Genomic DNA, 23389 nt, shown 5'->3' with positions numbered 1-23389 from the left:
TCTCCTAACCTCGTGATCCACCCGCCTCGGCCTCCCAAAGTGCTGGGATTACAGGCATGAGCCACCGCGCCTGGCAACACAAATATTTCTTAAGCTACATGTTCACTAGCTTGACATGTACCTAGGACCTACTATCCCCTGCCACAGACTCCCTATGGCCAACAAGCATCTTGCCAAATGCTTTGAAGATCCCCTTGCAGCGCACAGTACCAGGAGGCAGATCCACACACATTTACACATTACATACTGTATAAATATAGGTTTTATTAATAATGGGTGAAATCCCACGAATACAACTGGCATCTCTGTGTGATAGGAAGAATCTGTGGCAGGGTGAGAGGAGGTAGACATGGATGTATACAGGAAAAAGGAGGGAAATGAGCCCTGGGGGAGGGCAAACAAGAAACAGAATGAGCCTGGACCCACCAGGAAAGCCAGACATGCTCTGTGTCCGCCACCTGGTGCCCACAGCAGGCTGTTCTGATGCCCAGGGGCCACCTGCTGATAGGAATGGTGGAGGGACACGGACAGGGGTTTGAATGAACAGCAGTGGCTGGGGAAGGGGTAGGGGAGTGAAGATGCCAGCATGGAGCACAAAAGGAGGGCCATGGGTGGCAGTGGCCAAGGCCAACTTATGCCCGTGCTTGTGCTTGTGTTGGGTCCTGAACTCCAGGGATCTAGTGCCCTGTGCCACCCCTGGCTCGGGAGGAGGGAAGACTTGGGGGTAGACACCTGCAGGTCCTGTAGACACCCTGGGCGGCACCAGCCTTATCCTTAGAGTCTCCAACATGGGATCCCCAGGAGGAGGTTGGCACTGTCCTCCCGCCACCGCCAGCATGCCACCATCACTCTTCCTCTGCACTGTAGAGGATGGCAAGTGTGTAGGGCTGAGATGGCCTGTTCGCATGTATGTGCCTGTCACTCCGGAGAGGGAGGGAGCATCACGAGACCGTGCATGTATCAGGGGCAGCAAGAAAGGAGGGTTGGGTCTTCCCCCACTCACCCCCCGGAATAAAGTGCATTCTCCAGTTCCAGTGGCAGGTGGGAGAGAAACACAGACATTATTGCACAGGTGCCACCAGGCCCTACTCCCACGAAAGGTGATGGGGAGGGGGACGGGGCATCCCACAGCCCCAGGCCTCTCCAATCCCCAGGATTGGGAGTAGTGACCTAGACAGAAAATCCAGCTTCTGTCCTGGCAGATTGTCCACGTCAGCCAGGGTCTAGGGGTAGGGAGAAGGGGAGGAGGAGGAAGAGACTTCCAGAGTCCTTCCCTGTCCATTTCAACATCCATAATGGGACTTCCAGGGGACCCCACCAGGGCCCAGCCCTGGAACTCCAACCTTATAGCAGCCCAGTTTACAAACACTTGTGTGGTGGGGACCCCCAGAGGGGTCCACTTTGGTCAGTTGTAAGTGGGGGCCTGGAGAGCCTGGGGCTCCCAGGCAGACAGCAGAGGAGGGTGCCATGGGCAGGAAGGAAGGAGCAGCCTCCCAGTGGTCTTTGCATGCAGGTGTTGGAGAGAGTAGGGAGGAAGCTACAAACTGCATCAACTTGGGAAGACTCCTGGGCATGGTGGGGAGGGCTGGAGCCCCCCACTCCCAGAGCACAGGCTGGGAGTGCAGTCCGACAGCCAACCTGTGGAGGAGCCAAGGGAGGAGAGGGTAGCCCCGCCAGGAACCAGTGCCCAAGTCTAGAAGGTTAAAACAGTCCCAAAGGGCTGGGGCTGGGGGCTTCCTGCTGCGGGGGCTGGGGTATAGGCTGGGGCAAGCCTCTATCTCTCTGATTTGACCCGGTAACGGAGCACAAGGTAGGCCAGCAGCCGCAGGGCTAGGAAGAAGATGCCCAAGACCAGGAAGTCCATGTAGAGCTTGGCATCCTCCACATCCAGCGCTCGGAGGATGCTCTGTGGCTCGCGGAACGGACAGCGTTCCTCTAAACATGTCAGGTCTCCTCGCTCCATGCCATAGATTGTCAGGATCACACCCTCAAAGCCATACCTAGGCAGGCAAGGATATCAGACAGGACACAGCACACAGGGTCCCTGCTCTCTGAGAAAACTGCCAGAGCCCAGCTGCAATGCTCTCATCCCTGGGGTGCAGCCAGGGTGCCCCTGCCCAAAGGATAATGGGGCAGGCAGCAGACTTGGCACAACCCAGGAAGTCCTGGGTATGGACTCCTCCTCCAGGGAGAAGCAGAGGCGAATGAGGAGGGCAGGGGTACTGACCTGACATAGGAGAGATAGGAGCTCCACTGCAAGTAAGTGGGGATGGTCTTGAAGCTGACAAAGAAGCCGGAGAACAAGAGGACAGGGATGGCGGTAACTGGGCCCACAAAGGTGGCCACCTAGAGGGGACGAGAGGGGGCCAGGCCATCATAGGGGTGACCAGGACAAACCCAGGTTTCCTAGAGCTCCACCCTACCCCTTGCACCAGGCCCTGCTTCCTCCCACAAGACCTCCTCCCACCTTGGGAATCCCCAGCTGCCGGCCTCCCACCTGTAGGGAGTTGGAAGCAGCTCCGATCAGCAGCCCCAAAGATTGGGCCACCAAGGCGGTGGCGGTGGCCAGGGCTGAGAAGAGCAGGAAGCGGCTGGTCTCAGCGGGCTGGCCCGTCATCCAGTACACAATGCTGCAGTACACCACCGGACACACCACCTGGGGAGGGGGCACGGACTGGGCAGCGGACTTCAAGCCAGGGGTGCAGCAGCCAAGACCTCCACTCCACCCAAGCCTCCACTCCACCCAAGCCTGGGCCTCTAGAATACCTGTTCCCAGGTGCCCATCCTGCCTCCACACTCTTGTTCAAGCTGTCCCCCAGACTGACACACGTCCCCTTCCTCCCTGGCCATATGACCCTCACTTATCTTGTCTCACGTGTTCCGTCGGGTCCACCGTGACCGCTTCAGGCACGGTGATTTTTCCCTTTCCTGAGCGCCTAAAGTCCTTCCCACCTGGACCAGCTTATTCATTATATTGTTAATTAATTAACTCTCCATAGGAGAGCCATTCTGTTCCCCCATGACCTACCAACTCCTAGAGGGCAGGGTCTGAGCCTACTCCACACAGTCATCCCCTGCTCAAGGGCATCTAACCAAGAGCCAACCAAAGGCCAAAGGTCCAGCTTGTGCTCTTCTTATTAAGCCAAGTATCCTGTTACGCTGTCCACCCTGAGGAAGGGGCACCTTTTTCTAATTTGCACAAATGCACCCTGTGGATTACTGGTGGCCCTGATGCTTGGAACAGGGTGGTATTGGCAGTAACAACCAGCTAACATTTATTTGGCACTTTGTGTGTGCCAAGCACTATTCTAAGTACTTTATATACATTAACTCATTCAATTCTAACAATCCTGAGGTAGATACTATTGTCATTCCACTTTATAGATGGGGACACTTTAGCAAAGAGAGTGATTTGCCCAAGATCCTGCAGGTAGCAAGTGGCAGTAAGAGCCAGAGAGTACACCATTGTCGACCGCCCCTAATAAGAGTTACAGAGTCGGCCGGGCGCGGTGGCTCAAGCCTGTAATCCCAGCACTTTGGGAGGCCGAGACGGGCGGATCACGAGGTCAGGAGATCGAGACCATCCTGGCTAACACGTGAAACCCCGTCTCTACTAAAAAATACACACACAAAAAAAACTAGCCGGGCGCGGTGGCGGGCGCCTGTAGTCCCAGCTACTCGGGAGGCTGAGGCAGGAGAATGGCGTAAACCCGGGAGGTGGAGCTTGCAGTGAGCTGAGATCCGGCCACTGCACTCCAGCCTGGGTGACAGAGCGAGACTCCGTCTCAAAAAAAAAAAAAAAAAAAAAAAGAGTTACAGAGTCATTTGTAGGGCTATTTCCTCTTTTTTTTTTTGAGACAGGGTCTCTCACTAACTCATCCAGGCTAGAGTGCAGTGGCGCAATCTGGAGGCTTACTGCAATCTCTGCCTCCTGGGCTCAAGCAATCCTCCCACCTCAACACCACCCTCCAACTCCCACTGCCCCCAGTAGGTGGGACTACAGGTGTACAACACCATGCCTCACTAATTTTTGTATTTTCAGTAGAGATGGGATTTCGTCATGTTGCCTAGGCTAGTCTCAGACTCCTGAGCTCAAGTGATCCTCCAGCCTTGGCCTCCCAAAATGCTGGGATTACAGGTGTAAGCCACTGCGCTCGGCCCTATAGGGTTATTTTCATCGTTTTCTGTTCGCTGTCAGTCATTCTCATTAAAACATAAGTTCCACGTGGTCAAGACTACATCAGTCTAGTTCATTGCTATATCCCTAAGGCCTGGTACAGAGCCTGGCCTATGATAGGTACTCACCATCTATTTGCTAAGTGAGTAGGACAGCAAAGGAAGGAAAGTGACAAGTTTGAGGGAGGCAAGAAAGCAAGGACAGAAGGAGCAAAACAAGATGGAGGCACTGGGCAGGTGGGAGGAAGAGGCCCACCTGAAAGGGCACGTCAGCCATGGTCTTGGCCAGGTAATACGCTTTGAGGCTGTACCAGTAGTTGAGGTGCTCCCTCATGAAGACCGCCATCTCTAGGGGGACTGAGGACACAGGCTGCTTAGGCACAGCCAGCCAACACCCTGGCCCCTGCCCCAAGCCCCAGCACCCATGCCCTTGCCCCATGCCCAGGGCAGCTCAGCTCACAGGTGAGCACAGTTGGCATGAGGGCGGCGAACATGAGGAACAGCATGGAGAAGAAGAGGCAGCCGGTGTTGTTGAAGACCTTGCTGGCATCGTCGCCAATATGCAGGTAGAGAAGGCCGATGAGCACGCCAATAACCACGTGGGACATGAACCGCAGGTGGGTCAGGACCTTGGGAGGGGTCATCACCAGGAGAGGGATGTGTTACAGGCCAGGGCAAGCCACAGAGCAGGGTAGGATCTCGGAGCTGCCCTCACAGGCACAGAGACCCACAGGCACATTGTGGGGCCGTGAGGGAGGGTCCCCATTCCCATCTCAGCTGCTAGGATCCTACAGCCCAAAAGGTCAGGCCTGTGCCAGCCTCCTCTCCCCCAGCCTGGTGCCTCACCGTGTCCCTGAGGATGGACAGGAAGGTCCTCTTGAACAGGATGCAGAACTGTGTGAGGGCGCTGGTGGCAAAGGTGTGGCTTTCAATGGGATCCGCTTCCTGGGAAGAAGAAATTGGATCGGGATCAGGTGAGCCTACCCCATTCACCCACAGAACCCCCAGCTCAGTGAATGGAAAACCTCAGAGCTCTTCCCCAGGGCAGGGGTCCTCCAAGTCTACAGAGAATCTTCCACCATTAAGCTGTGTTCCTGAAAGCCAGGCTTAGGGGTGTGAATCAGAGTGAGATTCAGACACAAAGACGGCGCAAAAACTTGGGAGGGAGGAGATGGAAAGAAAGTAATGGACACCCGTGGTGGCTAATAATAGATGGGTTACTTCTTTAATCCATCAAAACATATTCACTCTAAGGGTATAATCCCTTTATGCCACTAATTTTACAGTAATATTATTTAATAACGATGATAATGACAACAATAACAACAAAAACTAACCAATTTGGTTTTCAGGGGCTATAGTGTCTCATTTAAGGAAGACAACTAGCACCGGGCAGATGCCCGCTGTACCAGCTACAGTGCTAAGAGCTTTATGTGATTATCTGATTAGGCCTCCCAATCACCCTGTGAGGTAAGTATCATCATCTCTAAGTTAGAGAGAACAGTAAGCCACACTGGCCACAAGGCTGGGGACCATGTTGATCTTGCTTACCAGATGAGCACTATGCCAGGACCAAGGACAGCACACTGTAGCTGCTCAACAAGAACTTGCCAAATGAATACGTGAATGAGGAAACTGGAGCTCAAGGAGGTTAAATAACGTGCCTAAGGTCACGGTGCTGTTCATAGTAGGTCGATTCCAAGTCCTAGGTTCTTCCTAGTACCCAGTGGTTGCAATGCCTCCAGGGAACAGCCTCTTTGACAGGGCCACTGTCCATGGCCCAGTCTCCCCTCCCCAACTATGCCCTCTCTGCCCTCTCCACCCCTACTCACCGGAGGACAAGGGGGGCAGGGGGCAGGGACCTCGTTCTTCTCAGGGCTGCTCTTCTTCTCAGCCATGGCACACAGTCCATTCTGCACAGCCCTGAACAACATGGGATTCAGGTCTCCATACTCGCCAGAGGCCACCTCGATGACTGGGGACACAGAGTGGAGAGCTCAGTTTAGACTCATCCTCACTTCCCAAGGGCAAGTCAGTCCCGCCTTGGGTGTGTGGGGAAGGCAGGCAACGGTGAGCTCCCTATCCCTAGAAGGCCTGAGTGCAGAGCCTCCAGGTTTGGCCCGCTGCTGTTTCCCAGCCCCTACCAACAGACCCCCACTCACTGAAGTCAGCCGGGTTGTGGTAAGTGGGGCAGTGCAAGCCGAGTCCCTTTAGATAGGGGATCAGGTTGGTGACCACACCTTTGAAGATACACTGACCCTGGCTCAGGATGTAGAGCTGCAGCAGAAAGAGAAGGGTAAGGAAGGAGCAGTGGGCCAGGCACCCCTACTGACCCCCTTCCATCCCTCCATCTCAAGCCAATCCTCCTTGAGGCCTGGAGACACTCACCTTGTCAAACATCTCAAAGAGCTTGGCACTGGGCTGGTGGATGGTGCAGATGATGGTACGGCCCCCCTGTGCCAGGGACTTCATGAGGGACACCACTTGGAAACAAGAGGCGCTATCCAGACCACTGTCCAGAGAGAGGCCACCAGGGGGCCACGTGAGGTGGGTGAGGCCAAAAGAAGGGAGTGTCTGGGGTGGGGCAGCTGCTGTGAAGGGGATGAAGCTGGCAGGAAGAGGGCACTCTGGCCACATCTGTATCCTTTACTGTTCAGGCACTTGGAGGTATACCCAGAAGCCCAGAGCACGGTTCAGTTTAATAAGCATATATTGAGGACCTGTTGTATGCCAGGCACTGGGATTACAATGATGCATAAATAATACATAGACTCTGGTCTGGAAGGAGAGAGAGACAAGCACACAGATGATTTTGGGTAATGTGGAAAGTGCTGTAGCAACACTGGGTGAAAGAGGGGGAGGATTCAGCTCAGCTATATCAGGTGTTGGAGGGTAGTCAGAGAAGATTCCTGAGCGAGCCCAGGAGTAAGAGCTGAGCGGGTGAAGGGAAGAGGGGAGGCACAGTGGTGAAGGGCATTCCAGCAGAAGACACAGCATGGGCAAAGCTTAGAGGCATGAAACACGTGGCTTGACCAGGGAATTATAAGCAACTCAGTATTATTAGAGCATAAAGTACATGACATGAGGCTGGAGAAGTAGGTTTAGACCAGGCCCTTGTAAGTCACCTGACTTTATTTTGAGGACAAGTGGGACAGGAAACACTGCATGTTTTAAGCAGGGAGTGAGCACTGCAGACTTGTGTTTAGAAAGTTCACTCTGGTCAGGCATGGTGGCTCACGCCTGTAATCCCAGCACTTTGGGAGGCCAAGGCGGGTGGATCACGAGGTCAGAAGTTCAAGACCAGCCTGACCAACATGGTGAAACCCCATCTCTACTAAAAATACAAAAATTAGCCGAGCATAGTGGTATGTGCCTGTAATCCCAGCTACTCAAGAGACTGAGGCAGGAGAATCGCTTGAACCCAGGAGGCAGAGATTGCAGCGAGCTGAGATTGCACCACTGCACTCCAGCCTGGTTGACAGAGCGAGACTCCGTCTTAAAAAAAGTAAAAGAAAGTTCACTCTAGCTGCAGTTTGGAGGAAGGACTGACTGGGAGACACTGGAGACAAGGAGATAAGAATCTGTTGCTGTCCTGAATTTAACATCAACATTAGAGATGGGGCAGGGCAAATCTGAGAGATATCAAAAGGAGGTGGAATCAACAGGACTTGGTGACTGATGGCCGAGGGTGACTGGAGAGGGAGGTGTCAATCAGGGAGGACATCTGGATCTCTGCCCGAATGAAGGATGGGGCCACTCACAGCAACAGAATGGCAAGGATGGAGATGAGGAAGAAGCCCTTATCTTGGCCCCAGGAGGATGTGAACAGAGGCTCTGGATCATGGAGAAGATACAGCCTCCAGCCCTGGCTCAGGGCCGAGAGGAGAGGGGTATCCTGGTGGGAAAGGGTGAAGAGAACTACCTGGTGGGCTCATCAAAGAACATGACAGGCGGGTTATTGACCAGCTCCAGGGCGATGGCCAGACGCTTCCTCTGCCCGCCGGAGAGCAGGGCTGTCCTCGTGTGGGAGCACGACATCAGGCCCAGTGCCGTCAGGATCTCTGTCACCTGGCCCCACCCCACCCATGCCAGGTCAGCTTCAGAGTCTCTGCTTCCCCCAGGCACCACCCCAGTTTCAAAAAGCATCTCCCTTAAGTCCATTGTCTCGGCCTAGGCCACCACTCTCCCACCCCCAGCTCGGGGCCTTGAGCTCAGCAGCACCACAAAAGGGAATGGTGCCGCTGCCTCCCTTCTCCACTCACCAGCTCCTTCTTCACCTCCTGCTTCTCACTCAGCTTCAGGTTAGCAGAGACCTGGGGTCCAGAGAGTAAGCGAGAGAAGTATGTGTGGGAGGGAGCTCTGCCTTGACCCCTCCGCCAATGGGGAAGGTGGGGACAGCAGACAGAGGGGGTTGCTGGGAGGAGGGGACTATTCAGCCCTCACCATCATGGCTTCCAGCACCGTGAGGTGCGGCAGCAGCATGTCATCTTGCATGATGTAGCAGGACATCTTGCGGAAAGTCCTCAGCTCCCGCGGCCTCCCATTAACCAGGATCTGCCCCTTCATTCCAGACTCCCTGCAGGGATGTGGGTTGAGGATGGGGGTCAAAGCCACTTCAGAATACCTTCTGTGTTCCCCAAGGGATACTTCCTCCTGAGTCCTGCCCCCATTCCACCCGTCTCATTCTTACCTGTATCCTGCCAAGATGTTCATGAACGTGGACTTGCCAGCCCCTGAGGGGCCCATAATGCCAATCAGTTCCCGGCGGCAGAATTTACCTGAGAGGCACTTGAGAAGGGTCTTATAACCTGCAGTGAGGAGAGGAGGAATTTTTGGTCAGGCTGCAGTGAACAGAGGTACCCCCCAAATTCTTAGGAGCAGCCATGGCTATCAGTGAAATAGGTAGTCCCCATTCAGTGTGATTGGGTTAGGATGGAGGAACAACCCTCACAGCCCTGGCAGGAACCCGTCCCTCTCATCCCGTCCCCCTAGAAACCACCACCACGAATATCAAAGTACCACAGGCAACAATCCTCTCCTGAAGGGCGTGGGAAAATCCACATATCTCATAGATGGGTGTGGAGAGGGGATCAAAGCTGTAGAAGACCCTGGTCCTCTTCTGTGATCACAGCCACCACTGTCTCGCCCCCTCCAGGAAAACTTTCCCACTACTACAGCCCGAGCTGGCTGCTTATCCCCTGTGTTTCCATAGCACCTCTCCTATCCTAGCATGTTTGTTACTTGATGTGCCTGTCACTTGCCCCACTCTCCTAGCCTCTCAGTCAGTGAGCTCCTTGGGGGCAGTGTCTCACTCATCTTGGTAATCTCAGTAGACTGTCTGGCTTGTAGTAGATGTTCAGTAAGTGTCTGTTCCATGAGCATGAGTTCTCAGAGCTTTTCTCTAATTCAGAAAAAGCCTTCTTCTTTGCACTCTCTCTGCCCACCAGGCTTGTCTCTCTAGCCCCTACATGGCCCAGTAAAATCTCACCTTTCATTCATTCATTGGAAGGCAGCATATGCATTTAGAGCACGGTTTGGAGTCAGGTGGATCTGGGTTCAAATTCTGGCTCCACACTTACCAGCTGTGTGACCTCGGGCAAGTTGCTTAACCTCTCTGAGCTCCAGGTCCCTCATCTGTAAAATGAGGATGATAGTACCTATCTCATAGGGTTGTTGTAAAGATTCAGTGAGATAATATATGTAAAACATATGACACAGTGCTTGGCACATAGAATGCATTAAAAAGTGACATTTTACTATTAATTCTACTTGACAAATGCTTATTGATATCTACTATATACCAAGCTCTGTACCAAACACTGGACAAAAATTGAGGAAGACATAGTTTTTGTATTCAAGAAGGTCATAATCTAAGTAAGATAGACACAAAAAAATCTATGAAGAAAGATAAAATTAGAGTTATAACAGAAGTACAAAAAATGTGCTGTGAGAATGCAAAACAATGGAATTGATGTGAGTCGGTGGGGCAAGGGGAAAATCAAGACTGGCCTTATGGAAGAGGTGGCATTTGAGCTAAGCCTTGGAGGATGAGCAGGATTCTAAAAGGCAAAGGGAAAGCAGAGGCCCTCCCGGCTTTGGGAGGAAAAGCTCTGTGATATAAAAGTATGTGTATATACACTCACAATCCAAGGAACAGAGGGCAGAACCTACACGGAGTGACCTGGTGAGACATGGAAGTGGAGGAGAAGGATAAAACCATCAAGGAGGGCCTCGCTTGCGATGCTGGCAGACCTGCCTCATAGGTGAGGACATGCCAATCCCTTACCTAGCACCTTGCTCATTGCCGCCCCCTCTAACCCCCACAGAGCCCAAGTCCCTCCCCATTTCACCTCCTTAGTGTTCTTAGTGGAGACAGTGAAGGGAAGGCATATTTAACCCTCCCTCCACAACACCCAAGACTGTGTTCTGGGCCCGGCTGTCCCTCTGGATGCTTCCCGTCAGAAGGGGGAGCAGCTCCTGCCCACTGTCAGGTCCTGATCACAGCAACTGCCTGGATGGTACCCATGGTTTACAAAGCTTCAACTGTTTCTCTAACAACATGGGTGAGGCAACTGGGGACCAGAGACACCTAGTGACTCACCCAGGGTCACACAGCAAGTTCTTTCCTGGGAGAGGGAAGCCGTAGGCTCTAGCCCTCTGCCTCAGTCCTCCTCGCCATCAGTCAGAGACATTTGGTGGTGCACTCTAGCATATGCCTTTCAGAGCCACTCACAGGAAGTGATCTCTTGCAGGAGAAGAAACTGGCAACAACGAACCTTCCCCTGAATTAATTACAGTAGCTGGTTGAACACTGATGCCTAACACAAAAATCATCTTACATTTGCCTCTCACGGATACCGCCTCAGCTGAGCTTCACACGTCTGTGTATTCTTATCATCCCTGTTTACAGGTGAGAAAAGCAAGGCCAAGAACGGGTAAGCAGCCTGCCCAAGGTCACACAGCTTATAAGTGACTGGGAACCCATGTCCCACAACTGCTCAGCACAGAAGAGGCCAGCCAGGACCTTGGGCTGGAGAGACACTGGTATTCTAGTTCTGCCACCGTCAGTAGCTCTCTTTGCAATTTTGTCAGGTCACTTAATCTTTAAGGCCTCTGACTCCTCATCTATAAAGGAAGGATAATAATATATATTCCCAAGGACTTAATAGGGTTATTAGTAATGTTAAGTGAGATTATTAATAATAATTAAAAGGAAGCTGTTTTGAAAAAATAAGAAATGCCATATATATTTAGGGGAAATAACAAATCCTTACTTGGGAAAGGCAGAACTCTCTCTCTCTCCATCCCCCTTGCTTTCTTTCCTTTCTGCCTACCCCTAACTGCTTTCTGTCCTCTAAAGAAGGGGAGAGGGATTCAATGGAAAAGAGAAGTCATCGAGGAGAGGGCAGGGGCCAGAGAAAGGGATGACGGATGAAAGAAATGGCAAAATGGCCAGTAGAGCAGAATGAGGCTGGCAAGGTCAACAGGAGGGAAGGGCCAGGTGAGGGGTATCAATCTGTGGCTGGCACATGGAAGCAACTGGAGAGCTGGCCCGTCTAGACACATTTTTTTTTTTTTTTTTTGAGACAGAGTCTCGCTCTGTGGCCCAGGCTGGAGTGCGGTGGCCGGATCTCAGCTCACTGCAAGCTCCGCCTCCCGGGTTTACGCCATTCTCCTGCCTCCGCCTCCCGAGTAGCTGGGACTACAGGCGCCCGCCACCTCGCCCGGCTAGTTTTTTGTATTTTTTAGTAGAGACGGGGTTTCACTGTTAGCCAGGATGGTCTCGATCTCCTGACCTCATGATCCACCCGTCTCGGCCTCCCAAAGTGCTGGGATTACAGGCTTGAGCCACCGCGCCCGGCCGACACATTTTTAAAACAATCTTAGTTTCTTAAAATTATGAGGAAATGAGAGAGCTATGGAAATAACAACTGCCTCATCACCTTGCCCAGAGCTGGTCTCAGGACTGAAAGAGGCTGCTTAGGGACAAGGCACACTGGGCAGGAAGCCTAGATGCCTCAGTTTCCATTGGCTCAGTCATGTGACCTTTTGGTCACTCTTGGGAGTGAGGGTTTGGAGAGTGCAGAGAAGATCATGCTCAGCCCTACTCTGAAGCACCCCAAACCTATTTGTCAAACCTCAGAGAACAATGTCCCAGCCCCACCCCTGGCCCACACCCAGGCTCTGGGAAACAGCCTCAGCTTCCCTACTATCAGCTAAGGCTGCTCAGGGTAGGGGCTGCAGGGGCTGCTCAGGGTTCAGCGGAACCTGTCCTCATGGGTGGGAAGGCGGAGGTGATGGGATTGCTGTACAGGAAAGAGACAGAAAAGAACAATGCTTCTGAATGAAGCCTGAATGAAACCAGGCTTCTGGTCCCAGCTCTGCCACTTACTAGCTGTGCGACATTGGTCAAGTTACTCAACTTCCCTGGGCCTCAGTTTCCTTATTAGTAACAAAGAGATGACATCTATCCTGCCAAACCGCCACCCTCCCTGCTTCTGAGCACTGTGGTAAGAATGGAATAAGATGACAGGAATGAGAACGTCTTTATAATTAGGTCCAAGGGTATTGCTCAACCCTGCAGACACAGCCCCTTGCTTTTTCATACTAGTCCTCACAGTTAGGAATCCTCCATAAACAAAAGAAGGAAAACTCATCAAGGACCACTCCAGGACCAGAGGTCACGGGATCTCTTTAGAAGATAAAGCTTCGATAACCAATTGCACCCAGTATCCCATGGTGCTCACAGGTGTGGGGGAGAGCAGATCCTGACACCCCAACAGTGCAGTGAGCAACGGGCTGGGACCCAGATTTTAGTGTTTCCACAGAGCCCACTGGTGCAGGACTTGCTGAACATGGGACACCCAGGCCTCATGCTTCTGGAGAGGCAACTCAGAGAGGGCCCACGGTCTCCCCCTACCAGGCTGTTCCCTACCCCTTTTGCGCCAGCAGGGCCCCTCCCGCACGGAATAGGACAGCTCCACGAACTCGATGTCCACGGCTGAGCGCTTGGGTAGGTGGGAGAAGCGCTGGGCTTCAGTGATGTGGTTCTCCACCTTCTTCAGGTGCGTGGTCAGCACAGGGGGTTCCGCCCCGTCCTCCAGCGTCACTGCCATGGCCACAGCCCCCGGACCTAGTCCACAGCCCACAGCCTCCAGCGCCTTCTCCGCCATCACGCCGCCGGCCTGCGGGGAGAGGGCCTGCTCAGTTTGGGGCAGACTACAGAGCCCCGCTCAAAGCTCCCTGGCGTTCTAATGCTTCCCCCGCCCCCACTCCCCACCTCCTTCTCGGGGCAGATCCGCGACTGTTAGCCCCGCACTCTGCCCCCGCCCCCCACTCCCCGCACGGAGACGCTCAGTCCCGGGCAGCCCAGCTCCAACCTGGCTCCAGCCCGTCCCCTTGAAGCCCTCAATCGCTCCTTCCTCCCCGCGGCTTCTCTAATCTCCTTACCCCGCAGGCCAGCAGCCCCTGGGGACTGAAGGGAAAGGGGGCGGGGGAGAAGGGGCAGCCGGCGGAGGCTGCCGGCCAGGAGGTCGGGGTATCAGGGTGAGTGCAGGGCCGACCAGGGGAAGGCGGAGAGGAGGAGGCTTCAGGCCTCCAGCTGCGTCCCACTCCCCATCCCCTGGCACGATGCCCAGGCCGGCCCCTCCCGCCGGCACCCCCGGGTCCGCGTGCCCCGGGCTGTCCCCAAAGCCAGGCGCACCACCCGGACTCAAAACTAAGCACCCCACGGCGGCTCAAGTCCCCGCCCCATCTCCCGCATGCCTAGTCACCTTGACGCGCCCCCGGGCCGGTGCGGAGCAGCGATGCTCAGCGCTGCCGCGGACCAGGGACGGAGAGCCGGGGATCCCCTTACCTGCCTCGGGCTGCGGCACCCGCGTCCCGGCTCCCGGTCCCCTCGGCCCGGGCCGGGGCGGGGCCGGGGCGGGGCAGGCGAGGCAGGAGGGCCGGCCCTCGGCTCGGAGGAGATGGCAAGGATGGTGAGAGGCGGTTGGGGTCGCGCCCCGACTCCGCTGGGCTGTGCACACCCGCTTCCCAGAGCCTGGACCCGGACGCTGTGTCCTCCGAGCCCGCGGGGCGACTGCGCTCTCCTCCCAGCTACTGCTCGCCGGTCCCGCCGTTCTTAAAGGGCCCGCGCCGCCTGGCAGCCCGCGGTGGGCGAGGACGGCAAAGGAGAGAGCAGCGCTTGCGGCGCGTGGGCCGGAGCGGGTGCAGGGGTGAACTCAGGACTGGGGATTGATGGCAAAGGGCCGACTTGGAGGCAGTGAGGAAAGGAGAGCTGGAGTCATTCCGTGGGGACAAGTCTCTGGAAGACAGATTAGGCAATGGTGTTGGGGGTGGGGAGAAGTGGAGGGATTGTAAAGGTGTCAGTCTGTCTTCACACACGATACCAGCCCCCCAACAATTTCCCTCAGTTCCAGCCCGTGAGCGCAGGCCTCCCTCCAGGAATCCCCAAACTAGGTACAAAGGCTTTCAAAAACGCAGGAGCCTTGGGACATTGGAACATACTCCCCTTTCCCCATTCACACTTTCTCTGGGTTAGGACACTAATAAAGAAGGGGAAATGGCAGCAGCTTTGGGAGAGCCTGCAGCAGCTCCAGAGTTAAACTGGAACCCAGTGCTCAGTCTGCTCCGACTGCAGTCACCTAGCCAGATACAGGCCTTCAAGACAGGCACATGCCATATCCTGGAGGGACCTGTGTGCCAGGGCATGCACAGGGCTCGCAGACAGTGCTCCGGGAGTCTCATGCACCTGCACATTCTCCCTTGCCCCCAAAGACTTCAAATGTAGGTCCCCAGAACATACTTGGGGCTTTCTCTTGCTCTGCCCCTTTCTCAGCCAATTCCTCTTGGCCCTTGCCTGTCCCAGCCACTATGTCTTCAAGGGGTAAGTAGGTTAGCTAGCCAAGACACGTGACCTGAGCTTTTAAGTTCCCACCTGTCACACAGCAAAGACGATGGGAGGGAAGGCTCTGAGGCTGCTGGTGCGACTGCCACCGCTGAGGCTTCTCCTTACTGCAGCAGTTGAGAGGTTACTAGCAGTCAAACCTCTCCGCTGCCAACCACCTCAACACAACCCTAAAAGCTGGTGGTCCGTGGAGGATTTCTCTAGGCCCCGCCCTGTAACAGTGAGGTTTCTGTGGGATTTGGATCCAGTCTTTCCTGTCTTCCCCCAACTCCATGCCCCACCATCCCCACCATTCCTCAGGACCAACCTCCTATTCTCCAGATGGACCCTCCATTCTCCAAGTCAACCTCCCATCAGCTACTATAGACCTCCCCATCCCCCAAAAGTTGCATTTATTAACTACTTTGTACTAGGCATTATCTCATTTAATCTTCACAATATCCCTATGAGACAGGTTTTACAACCCCCCTTTAGAGACGAAAAACTGAGGTATAGGGAGGTTAAGCAATAGTTGGTGGCAGAGCAGGACTTGAACCCCAAAGTCCCAGCTTTTACCCACCCGGCTAATTGGGCCTCTCAGAACCTTATTCCCAAATGGACTGTCTCCCTCTGTTTTCTAGACAGGCTCTTCATCCTCCTGATATAACCTCCATGTCTTAATACCACCCAGCTTTATTCTTTGGCACACAACTTTCTTTTTCCTGCCTTCCTTCCATCCTTCTTTTCTTTCTTTTCCTTCTTTTCTTCTTTCCTTATTTCCTTCCTTCTTTTCTGTCTCTCTTTCTTTCTTTCCTAGTCTCGTTCTGGCACCCAGGCTGGAGAGCAGTGGCGAGATCTCAGCTCACTGCAGCCTCTATCTCCTGGGTTGAAGTGATTCTCCTGCCTCAGCCTCCTGAGTAGCTGGGACTACTGGCACATACCAGCACGCCCGACTACTTTTTGTATTTTTTGTAGAGATGGGGTTTCACCATGTTGACCAGGCTGGTCTCAAACTCCTGACCTCAAGTGATCCACCCACCTCAGCCTCCCAAAGTGCTGGGATTACAGGCATGAGCCACCACACTCAGCAGATTACAATTTTTAATTCTCAAGAATAGATTATAGGCCAGGAATGGTGTCTCACGCCTGTAATCCCAGCACTCTGGGAGGCCAAGGTGGGTGGATAACTTGAGGTCGGGAGTTTGAGACCAGCCTGGCCAACATGGCGAGATTCCCATCTTTACTAATATTAGAAAAATTAGCCGGGCATGGTGGCTCATGCCTATAATACTTTGGAGGCTAGGGCACAACAACGGCTTGAACCTGGGAGGCAGAGGTTGTAGTGAGCCAAGATCACGCCACTGCACTCCAGCCTGGAAGACACAGCAAGACTCTGTTTCAAAAAATAAAATTAAATGAATAAGTAAATAAATAAATAAATAAGCCAGACGTAGTGGCACATGCCTGTAGTCCCAGCTACTTGGGAGGCCGAGGCAGGAGAATCACTTGAGCCTGGGATGTTAAGGCTGCAGTGAGCCATGATCATGCCACTGCATAGACCATACATTCTTACTTCCCAGGTCACACCATGGTTCAGGCTCATTTCCTTCTTCCAGATAAATCTTCCTTTCCTTAGCAAAGGAGGGGAAACTACATTTATTGGATGCCTACTACCTGCTAGGCACATAGCATAGAGCTATGGTTGATACCTGAGTAAAGGGCTGGGCCAGTCTCTTTCTCCACTATGTTCCTAGAACTTGGACACAGAAATTGCACTCAAAACCGGGTGTGGTGGCTCATACCTGTAATCCCAGCACTTTGGGAGACTCAGGCAGGAGGACTGTTTGAGCCCAGGATTTTGAGACCAGCGTGGGCAATATAAGGAGACCCCATCTCTACCAAAAAAAAATTAAAAAATTAAAAATTAAAAAAAGAAAATGCACTCCATAAATACCCATTAACCGAACAGTCTAACCAGTCCTTGTAACAATGTTATGAAGTCAGTATTATTCTTCCATGTTTTAGATAAGGAACTGAAGCTCAGAAATGTTAAGTACAAGTATGAAGTACGTAGTTAGTGTGATGGATGTAGGGATTCAAATCCAGGTCTCAGTGATCCTAAACCATGGCTTTATGTACGATGTCAGACTTCCTCATTACCTATTGTCACCTTCCCACTTTATAAAGCAGATTTTGTCAGTTCCCCTGAACAGACCTTTCTCATTCTAGGATATAGAACCTTTCCAGCCTTCCAGAGGTCCACTAGCACAGACCCTCTCCATCCTAGAGATACTCCCCACTCCCACCACGTATCCCCCAGGATGGACCTTTCATTCCTGAGAACACACAGTTCCAACTCCTAGAGTAGACCTTGTAACTCAAGAGCAGTGGTCCTCAAATTTGAGCGCACATCCACATCATCTAAAGAGCTTGTTAAAACACAGATTAGATTACTGGGCTCCACTCCCAGAGTTTCTGATTCAGTATCTGGGGTGGAGCCAGAGAATTTACATCTCTAATAAGTTCTCAAGTAATGCTGATGCTGCTAGTCCAGGGACCACCTTTTGAGAACCATTGCTTAAAAGAACCTTCTTTCCTTAGTCTAGATCTCCCATCCCCAGAACAAACACCCTATTTCCCACCACAGACTTTCTCCAATGTCCAGGTGGATCCTCCCCTATTCCTCCAAACAGAACTCCTCCCAGATGGATTCTCCCCCTTCTCTAGGATTCTCCCAACTCCCACCCCAGACCTCCTCACCCCCACCACCAGGACAGAGCCTCCATCCAGGGCATGTTTCCCTAGGCCCAGGCATGACATGTAAGGGTTGATGATAATTGGCTTAAGAGGAGCAAGGCAGAAGCAGAAAATTCCCATCTCAGCTTAGTGCCAGGAGCTAATCTAACAGACACAGGCTGCTCTGGGCAGGGATTTGCGGGAGAAGCAGTTGGTAAGCAGCTTTGTGGGCCTATGGAAAAAAGGAGGGTTCCCAGGGTCCTATGGGAGCTGGAAAGGAATTCGACTGGGGGGATATTGAAACTGACCAGTTCTGCTTCCACCATCCCAGGTCCCTCTTCCACTGTGCCTCCCTTGCGCACCATGACAGTCTGTCACCTCTGGACAGAATGGTTTTGAAGTGTATTTGTTAATGAAGGCCCCTCTGCCGGTCACTTGGAGAGATGCAGACCAGGACCAGGAAGGAGGGGTGGATAAAGAGGAGACTGAGGGCAAACCCCCACCCTGCCCCACCCAATCAGCTGGCTTCAGGGTTCCTGCCGGTATGTAGCAGCAAAGCTCTCCAGTCCTCCTGTGGCTCCTCCAGGCAGGAAGGAAAAATGTGCATAGGCGCTGCATGGAGGCCGTGGAGGGGTAACTATTGATTGTCTCTCCTGACCCCTTAGAGACTAGGCAGAGTCTCTGCTGTTGCTGTTGCTTTTTAAAAAAATTATAGGCTGGGCGCAGTGGCTCACGCCCGTAATCCCAGCACTTTGGGAGGCTGAGGCGCGTGGATCACCTGAAGTTAGGAGTTCGAGACCCGCCTGGTCAACATGGTGAAACTCTGTCTCTACTAAAAATACAAAAACTAGCTGGGCGTGGTGGCACATGCCTGTAATTCCAGCTACTTGGGAGGCTGAGGCAGGAGAATTGCTTGAACCTGGGAGGCAGAGGTTGCAGTGAGCAGAGATTGTGCCATTGTACTCCAGTCTGGGCTACGGAGCGAGACTCTGTCAAAAAAAATAAATAAAATAAATAAATAAAATAAAAATAAAAATAATGAAATTCTGTCATTTGCGGCAACATAGATGGAACTGGAGGACATTGTGTTAAGTGAAATAAGCCAGGCACAGAAAGACAAATGTCTCATGTTCTTACTCATATATGGGAACTAAAAAAGTTGATCTCATGAAGGCAGAGAGTAGAATGATGGTTCCCAGAGGCTAGGAAGGAAGGGTAGTGAAGTGAAGGGTAGGGAATGAAGAGATTGGTTAATGTCTACAAAAATATAGTTAGATGGAAGGAATATGTTCTAGCATTCCACAGCACAGGAGGGTGATTCTAGTTAACAGCAGCTTATTGTATATTTCTTTTTTTTTCTCTTTTTTTTTTTTTTTTTGAGATGGAGTCTCGCTCTGTCGTCCAGACTAGAGTGCAATGGCGCGATCTCGGCTCACTGCAACCTCCACCTCCTGGGTTCAAGAGATTCTCCTGCCTCAGCCTCCTGAGTAGCTGGAATTACAGGCACGCACCACCACGCCTGGCTAATTTTTTGTATCTTTACAAAAAAGATACAAAAAGATGAGATGGGGTTTCATCGTGTTGGCCAGGCTAGTCTCGAGCCCCTGACCTCGTGATCGCCTGCCTAGATCTCCCAAAGTGCTGGGATTACAAGAGTGAGCCACTCTGCCTGGCCACTTATTGTATATTTCAAAACAGCCAGAAAAGGATTTGATATGTTCCCAACACGAAGAAATGATAAATGTTTGAGATGATGGATATCCTAATTACCTTGATTACACATTGTATGCAAGTATCAAAATATCACATATTACCCATAAATATGCATACTTACTATGCATCAATTAAACAGAAGTTCCCTTCTTGACCACAACCTTTCCTTTCTGCCCACTAATCTTCAGAAGCCTCACTGGAATCTCCAGTGGTGTGACTAACTGCTGTACTACCTTCAGCTTCCCAGGCCTTCACCGTCCAGTCTGGACTTGATGATCCATCTCTAGTTGCTCTAATTGCCTTGCTCCTTGGCCCTGTGCAACCCATGTCCTGGCCACCACGCCATTGCTGTGATACACCCAGTGGTCTGTCTTCTGTTTTTGTTCCAGGGGTGCTCCTGTCTGCTAAAAAAAAAAAAAAAAAAAAAGGCCAGGCATGGTGGCTCAAGCCTGTAATCCCAGTATTTTGGGAGGCCAAGACGGGTGGATCACGCGGTCAGGAGATTGAGACCATCCTGGCTAACACAGTGAAACCCCGTCTCTACTAAAAAATACAAAAAACTAGCCGGGCAAGGTGGCGGGCGCCTGTAGTCCCAGCTACTCGGGAGGCTGAGGCAGGAGAATGGCGTAAACCCGGGAGGCAGAGCTTGCAGTGAGCTGAGATCTGGCCACTGCACTCCAGCCTGGGCAACAGAGCGAGACTCTGTCTCAAAAAAAAAAAAAAAAAATTGTATGGTTGTATTGAAGTTGCCCCTGTCTGATCTTGGTCTTCAACCTCAGCTGGGTGGTCAGGTCTTCTATCTCATTCTCATATCTGTTAATGGCATTTCTAAAATGTGTCAATTCATATAAATCCTTAATCCAACAAATTATCCTCAATAACTTTAATTCCTACTTTATCAATGAAATAGAGACCACCGAGCATGAAATCCACCTTATGCCTATGAATAAAATCCATATCCACTCCCACTCCTACCTTCTTCTCTGTACTCCATTCCTTTCCAAGTTTTATTTATCTACTTGTTCTCTATATTCTTCCCACCCCAAATCTAGGGGCTTTACTCTATCAATATCCTCTCTCCTGTATTTCTCCCCTTTTTTGTTGTTGTTGTTTGTTTTTTTAGACAGAGTCTGGCTCTGTTGCCCAGGCTAAAGTGCAGTGGCATGATCACAATTCACTGTAGCTTGGACCTCCCAGGTTCAAGCCATCCTCCCATCTCAGCTTCCCGAGTAGCTGGGATTATAGGCACGCACCACCATGCCCTGCTTTTTGTATTTTTTTTATAGTCTGGGTTCTGCCGTGCTGTCCTGGCTGGTCTCGAACTCCTGGACTCAAGCAATCCTCTCACCTCTGCCCCTGCCTCTGACTCCACCTCCCAAAGTGCTGGGATTACAGGCATGAGCCACCGCACCAGGCTTCTCTTGTATTTTTGAAATCTTCTCTCACTGGCTTCTTCCCTTTGACTTCTATTCTAGTCTCTTTCCCTCAGGAAATTAGCCTTAAGTTCCACGAGGGCAGGGACATCCCCATTCCTTTCCAAGTTTCATCTACTTACTTGTCCTCCACATTCCCTCCCCAGCCAAGAAATCCAAGCTATTTAGCACAGTATGAAGAAGCTTTCACCATCTTCTCCACCCTTCCCTCTCAGCCTTAAGTCTCTCTGCTACTGTACATGAAGCGGATATGTTCCTCATTTGATTCTTGATTTTGAGCAAAATTTCATTGATTCATTTAACATGCATGGAGTGTCCAAATTCACTAGGTCATAATCTTACAGTAATGATTTATTCCCCATGACCATTCATCATTCCTCTCTCTTCTTATCTGGGAGAATCATTTTTCTTTTTCTTTTTCTTTTTCTTTTTTTTTTTTTTTTTGAGACACTGTTCTGTCATCCAGGCTGGGGTGCAGTGGCACAATCACAGCTCACTGCAGCCTCAACTTCCCTGGGCTCAGGCAATTCTCTCACCTCAGCCTCCTGAGTGGATGGGACTACAGGCATGCACCACCATGCCTGGGCTAAATTTTTGTATTTTTTTGTAGAGATGGGGTTTCGTTATGTTGCTCAGGTTAGTCGCGAATTCCTGGGCTCAAGCCATCCATCCACCTCGGCCTCCCAAAGTGCTGGGATTACAGACATGAGTCACTGCACCTGGCCTCTTTTTGAATTTTCCTTTTTAGTTGACACTTTTTTGTTTTGTTTTGTTTTGTTTTGTTTGAGACAGAGTCTTGCTCTGTAGCCCAGCCTGGAGTACAGTGATGTGATCTCGGCTCACTCCAACCTCTGCCTCCCAGGTTCAAGCAATACTCCTACCTCAGCCTCCCGAGTAGCTAGGACTACAGGCATGTGCCACCATGCCCAACTACTTGTATTTTTAGTAGAGACAGGGTTTCACCATGTTGGCCAGGCTGGTCTTGAACTCCTGACCTCAAGTGATCTGCCCACCTCAGCCTCCCAAAGTGCTAGGATTACAGGCGTGAGCCACCATACCCGGCCATAGTTGACATTTTTTTATATCCACCCAGTTATTCTAAGTCCTCTGTGGTTGTGAACTTGCCCCAAATAAAAGACAAGAAGTCCAACTCCTGGACCACCTGCCTTCTCTCCTATCCCTACTCACTTTAAGGAACACTAAGACAGGGTGTCTCCTTAATCTTCAGATACCATGATGCTGGGACCAGGGTTGACTCTAGGTGAAACTCGAAGGTAACCAAATTAGTATCATCACCCTCCTTCCTCCAGGAGCCCACTGTTACCCACCACAGCCTTTAGTATCCTTCCAGAGGCCTTTGGCTGCCTACTCAACAATGACCCCTCACTCCTGGTCCAGTACTTTCTAAGCCATGCATACTGAGTCCAGGATCCCAAGTCACCCCTCCTCCTAGGGAATGGAATCACATGGTAACAGACCAGAATCTCTTCTTCTGTCTCCATGGTCCAGATAGAGCAATGGGATTTGGTGTGGGCATGACTGAGACTAGTAGGGAAGGCCCTTTTCATAGAATGCTGGCCTGTTCCCAAAGACACTGCTCATGGAAAAATGGATAAAGTCATTAGTGCGGCATTACTCAAGGGGCACGCCACGCCAGTGCTTTGAACACCAGCAAAACAGGGGAACTGAAAAATAAAGGAAAAAATTAGAAACAGAATTTGATAGTCAATCTATACACAGTGTATGTTTTCAGTATAATCATGTTGAACTTGAAATATGTTTCAGGGCTTAATATTTTCATTCTGATTACATATGAAAAATGGGACACTACAATCTTTTTGGAGTTTAGAACCTTTAAAGTCTTCACCTAGTCTTGGTTAGGTGGAAGGTCTCTTCCTGGATGAAACCTTTCCTGATTCCTTGCCCAGGCAATACCATCTACTCCTATTTGGAGCCTTCTAAATGTACCCTGATAAACTTCTATCACTCAGCTTACCTAGTCTTTCCTTGCTTCTACATTGCAAGTCCCTCCAGGGAAGGTCCTGGGTTTTATTCATCTTTGTATCCTTAGCACCTGTGCCTGGACTATAGTAGGAACTCAATAAATGGCTGATGGGATTAATGAAGATATTTTTTTCTTTCCACAAATAGACACACAGTTTTTCTTTCTTTCTTTGTCTGAGACGGAGTCTCGCTGTGTTGCCAGGCTGGAGTGCAGTGGCATGATCTCGGCTCACTGCAACCTCCGCCTCCTGGCTTCAAGTGATTCTCCTGCCTCAGCCTCCCAAGTAGCTGGGACTACAGGTGCGCACCACCACGCCCAGTTCATTTTTATATTTTTAGTAGAGACAGGGTTTCACCATGTTGGCCAGGACGGGCTCAATCTCTTGACCTTGTGATCCGCCCGTCTCAGCCTCCCAAAGTGTTGGGATTACAAGCGTGA

General features: G+C 51.6%; 1 protein-coding gene across 2 annotated transcripts; it reads right to left on the bottom strand.

Moving 5' to 3' along the window:
- Positions 1–231: 231 nt before the first annotated feature.
- Positions 232–14295, bottom strand: ABCG4 (ATP-binding cassette, sub-family G (WHITE), member 4). Of its 2 annotated transcripts, none has more exons than XM_011926941.1 (15): positions 13950–14295; positions 13112–13361; positions 8867–8984; positions 8620–8752; positions 8439–8489; positions 8099–8244; positions 6565–6688; positions 6339–6453; positions 6009–6151; positions 5023–5121; positions 4637–4805; positions 4433–4533; positions 2498–2656; positions 2228–2346; positions 232–2000 (listed from the first exon to the last, which is right to left on the bottom strand). In XM_011926941.1, exons 2-15 carry the CDS (start codon positions 13347–13349, stop codon positions 1775–1777), a joined length of 1941 nt encoding a protein of 646 aa, XP_011782331.1. In that variant the 5' UTR covers positions 13350–13361; positions 13950–14295; the 3' UTR covers positions 232–1774. The 2 variants fall into 2 exon arrangements, with proteins under 2 accessions (XP_011782331.1, XP_011782332.1); XM_011926942.1 differs by lacking the exon at positions 13950–14295 and adding an exon at positions 13627–13792.
- Positions 14296–23389: the final 9094 nt, after the last annotated feature.

The sequence above is a fragment of the Colobus angolensis genome, unplaced genomic scaffold (genome assembly GCF_000951035.1).
Source record: "Colobus angolensis palliatus isolate OR3802 unplaced genomic scaffold, Cang.pa_1.0 Scaffold7, whole genome shotgun sequence".
NCBI classification, from domain to species: Eukaryota; Metazoa; Chordata; class Mammalia; order Primates; family Cercopithecidae; genus Colobus; species Colobus angolensis.
This window is presented reverse-complemented; position numbering and strand designations above follow the sequence as displayed.

Coding starts and splice junctions, on each gene's coding strand:
- ABCG4 (XM_011926941.1), bottom strand. CDS start 13,349: ATGGCGGAGAAGGCGCTGGAGGCTGTGGGCTGTGGACTAGGTCCGGGG. Junction 4,806..5,022: donor TGTCCATCCTCAGGGACACG/GTGAGGCACCAG, acceptor ACCCCTCCCAAG/GTCCTGACCCACCTGCGGTT. Junction 2,001..2,227: donor TCCTATCTCTCCTATGTCAG/GTCAGTACCCCT, acceptor TTGCCTGCCTAG/GTATGGCTTTGAGGGTGTGA.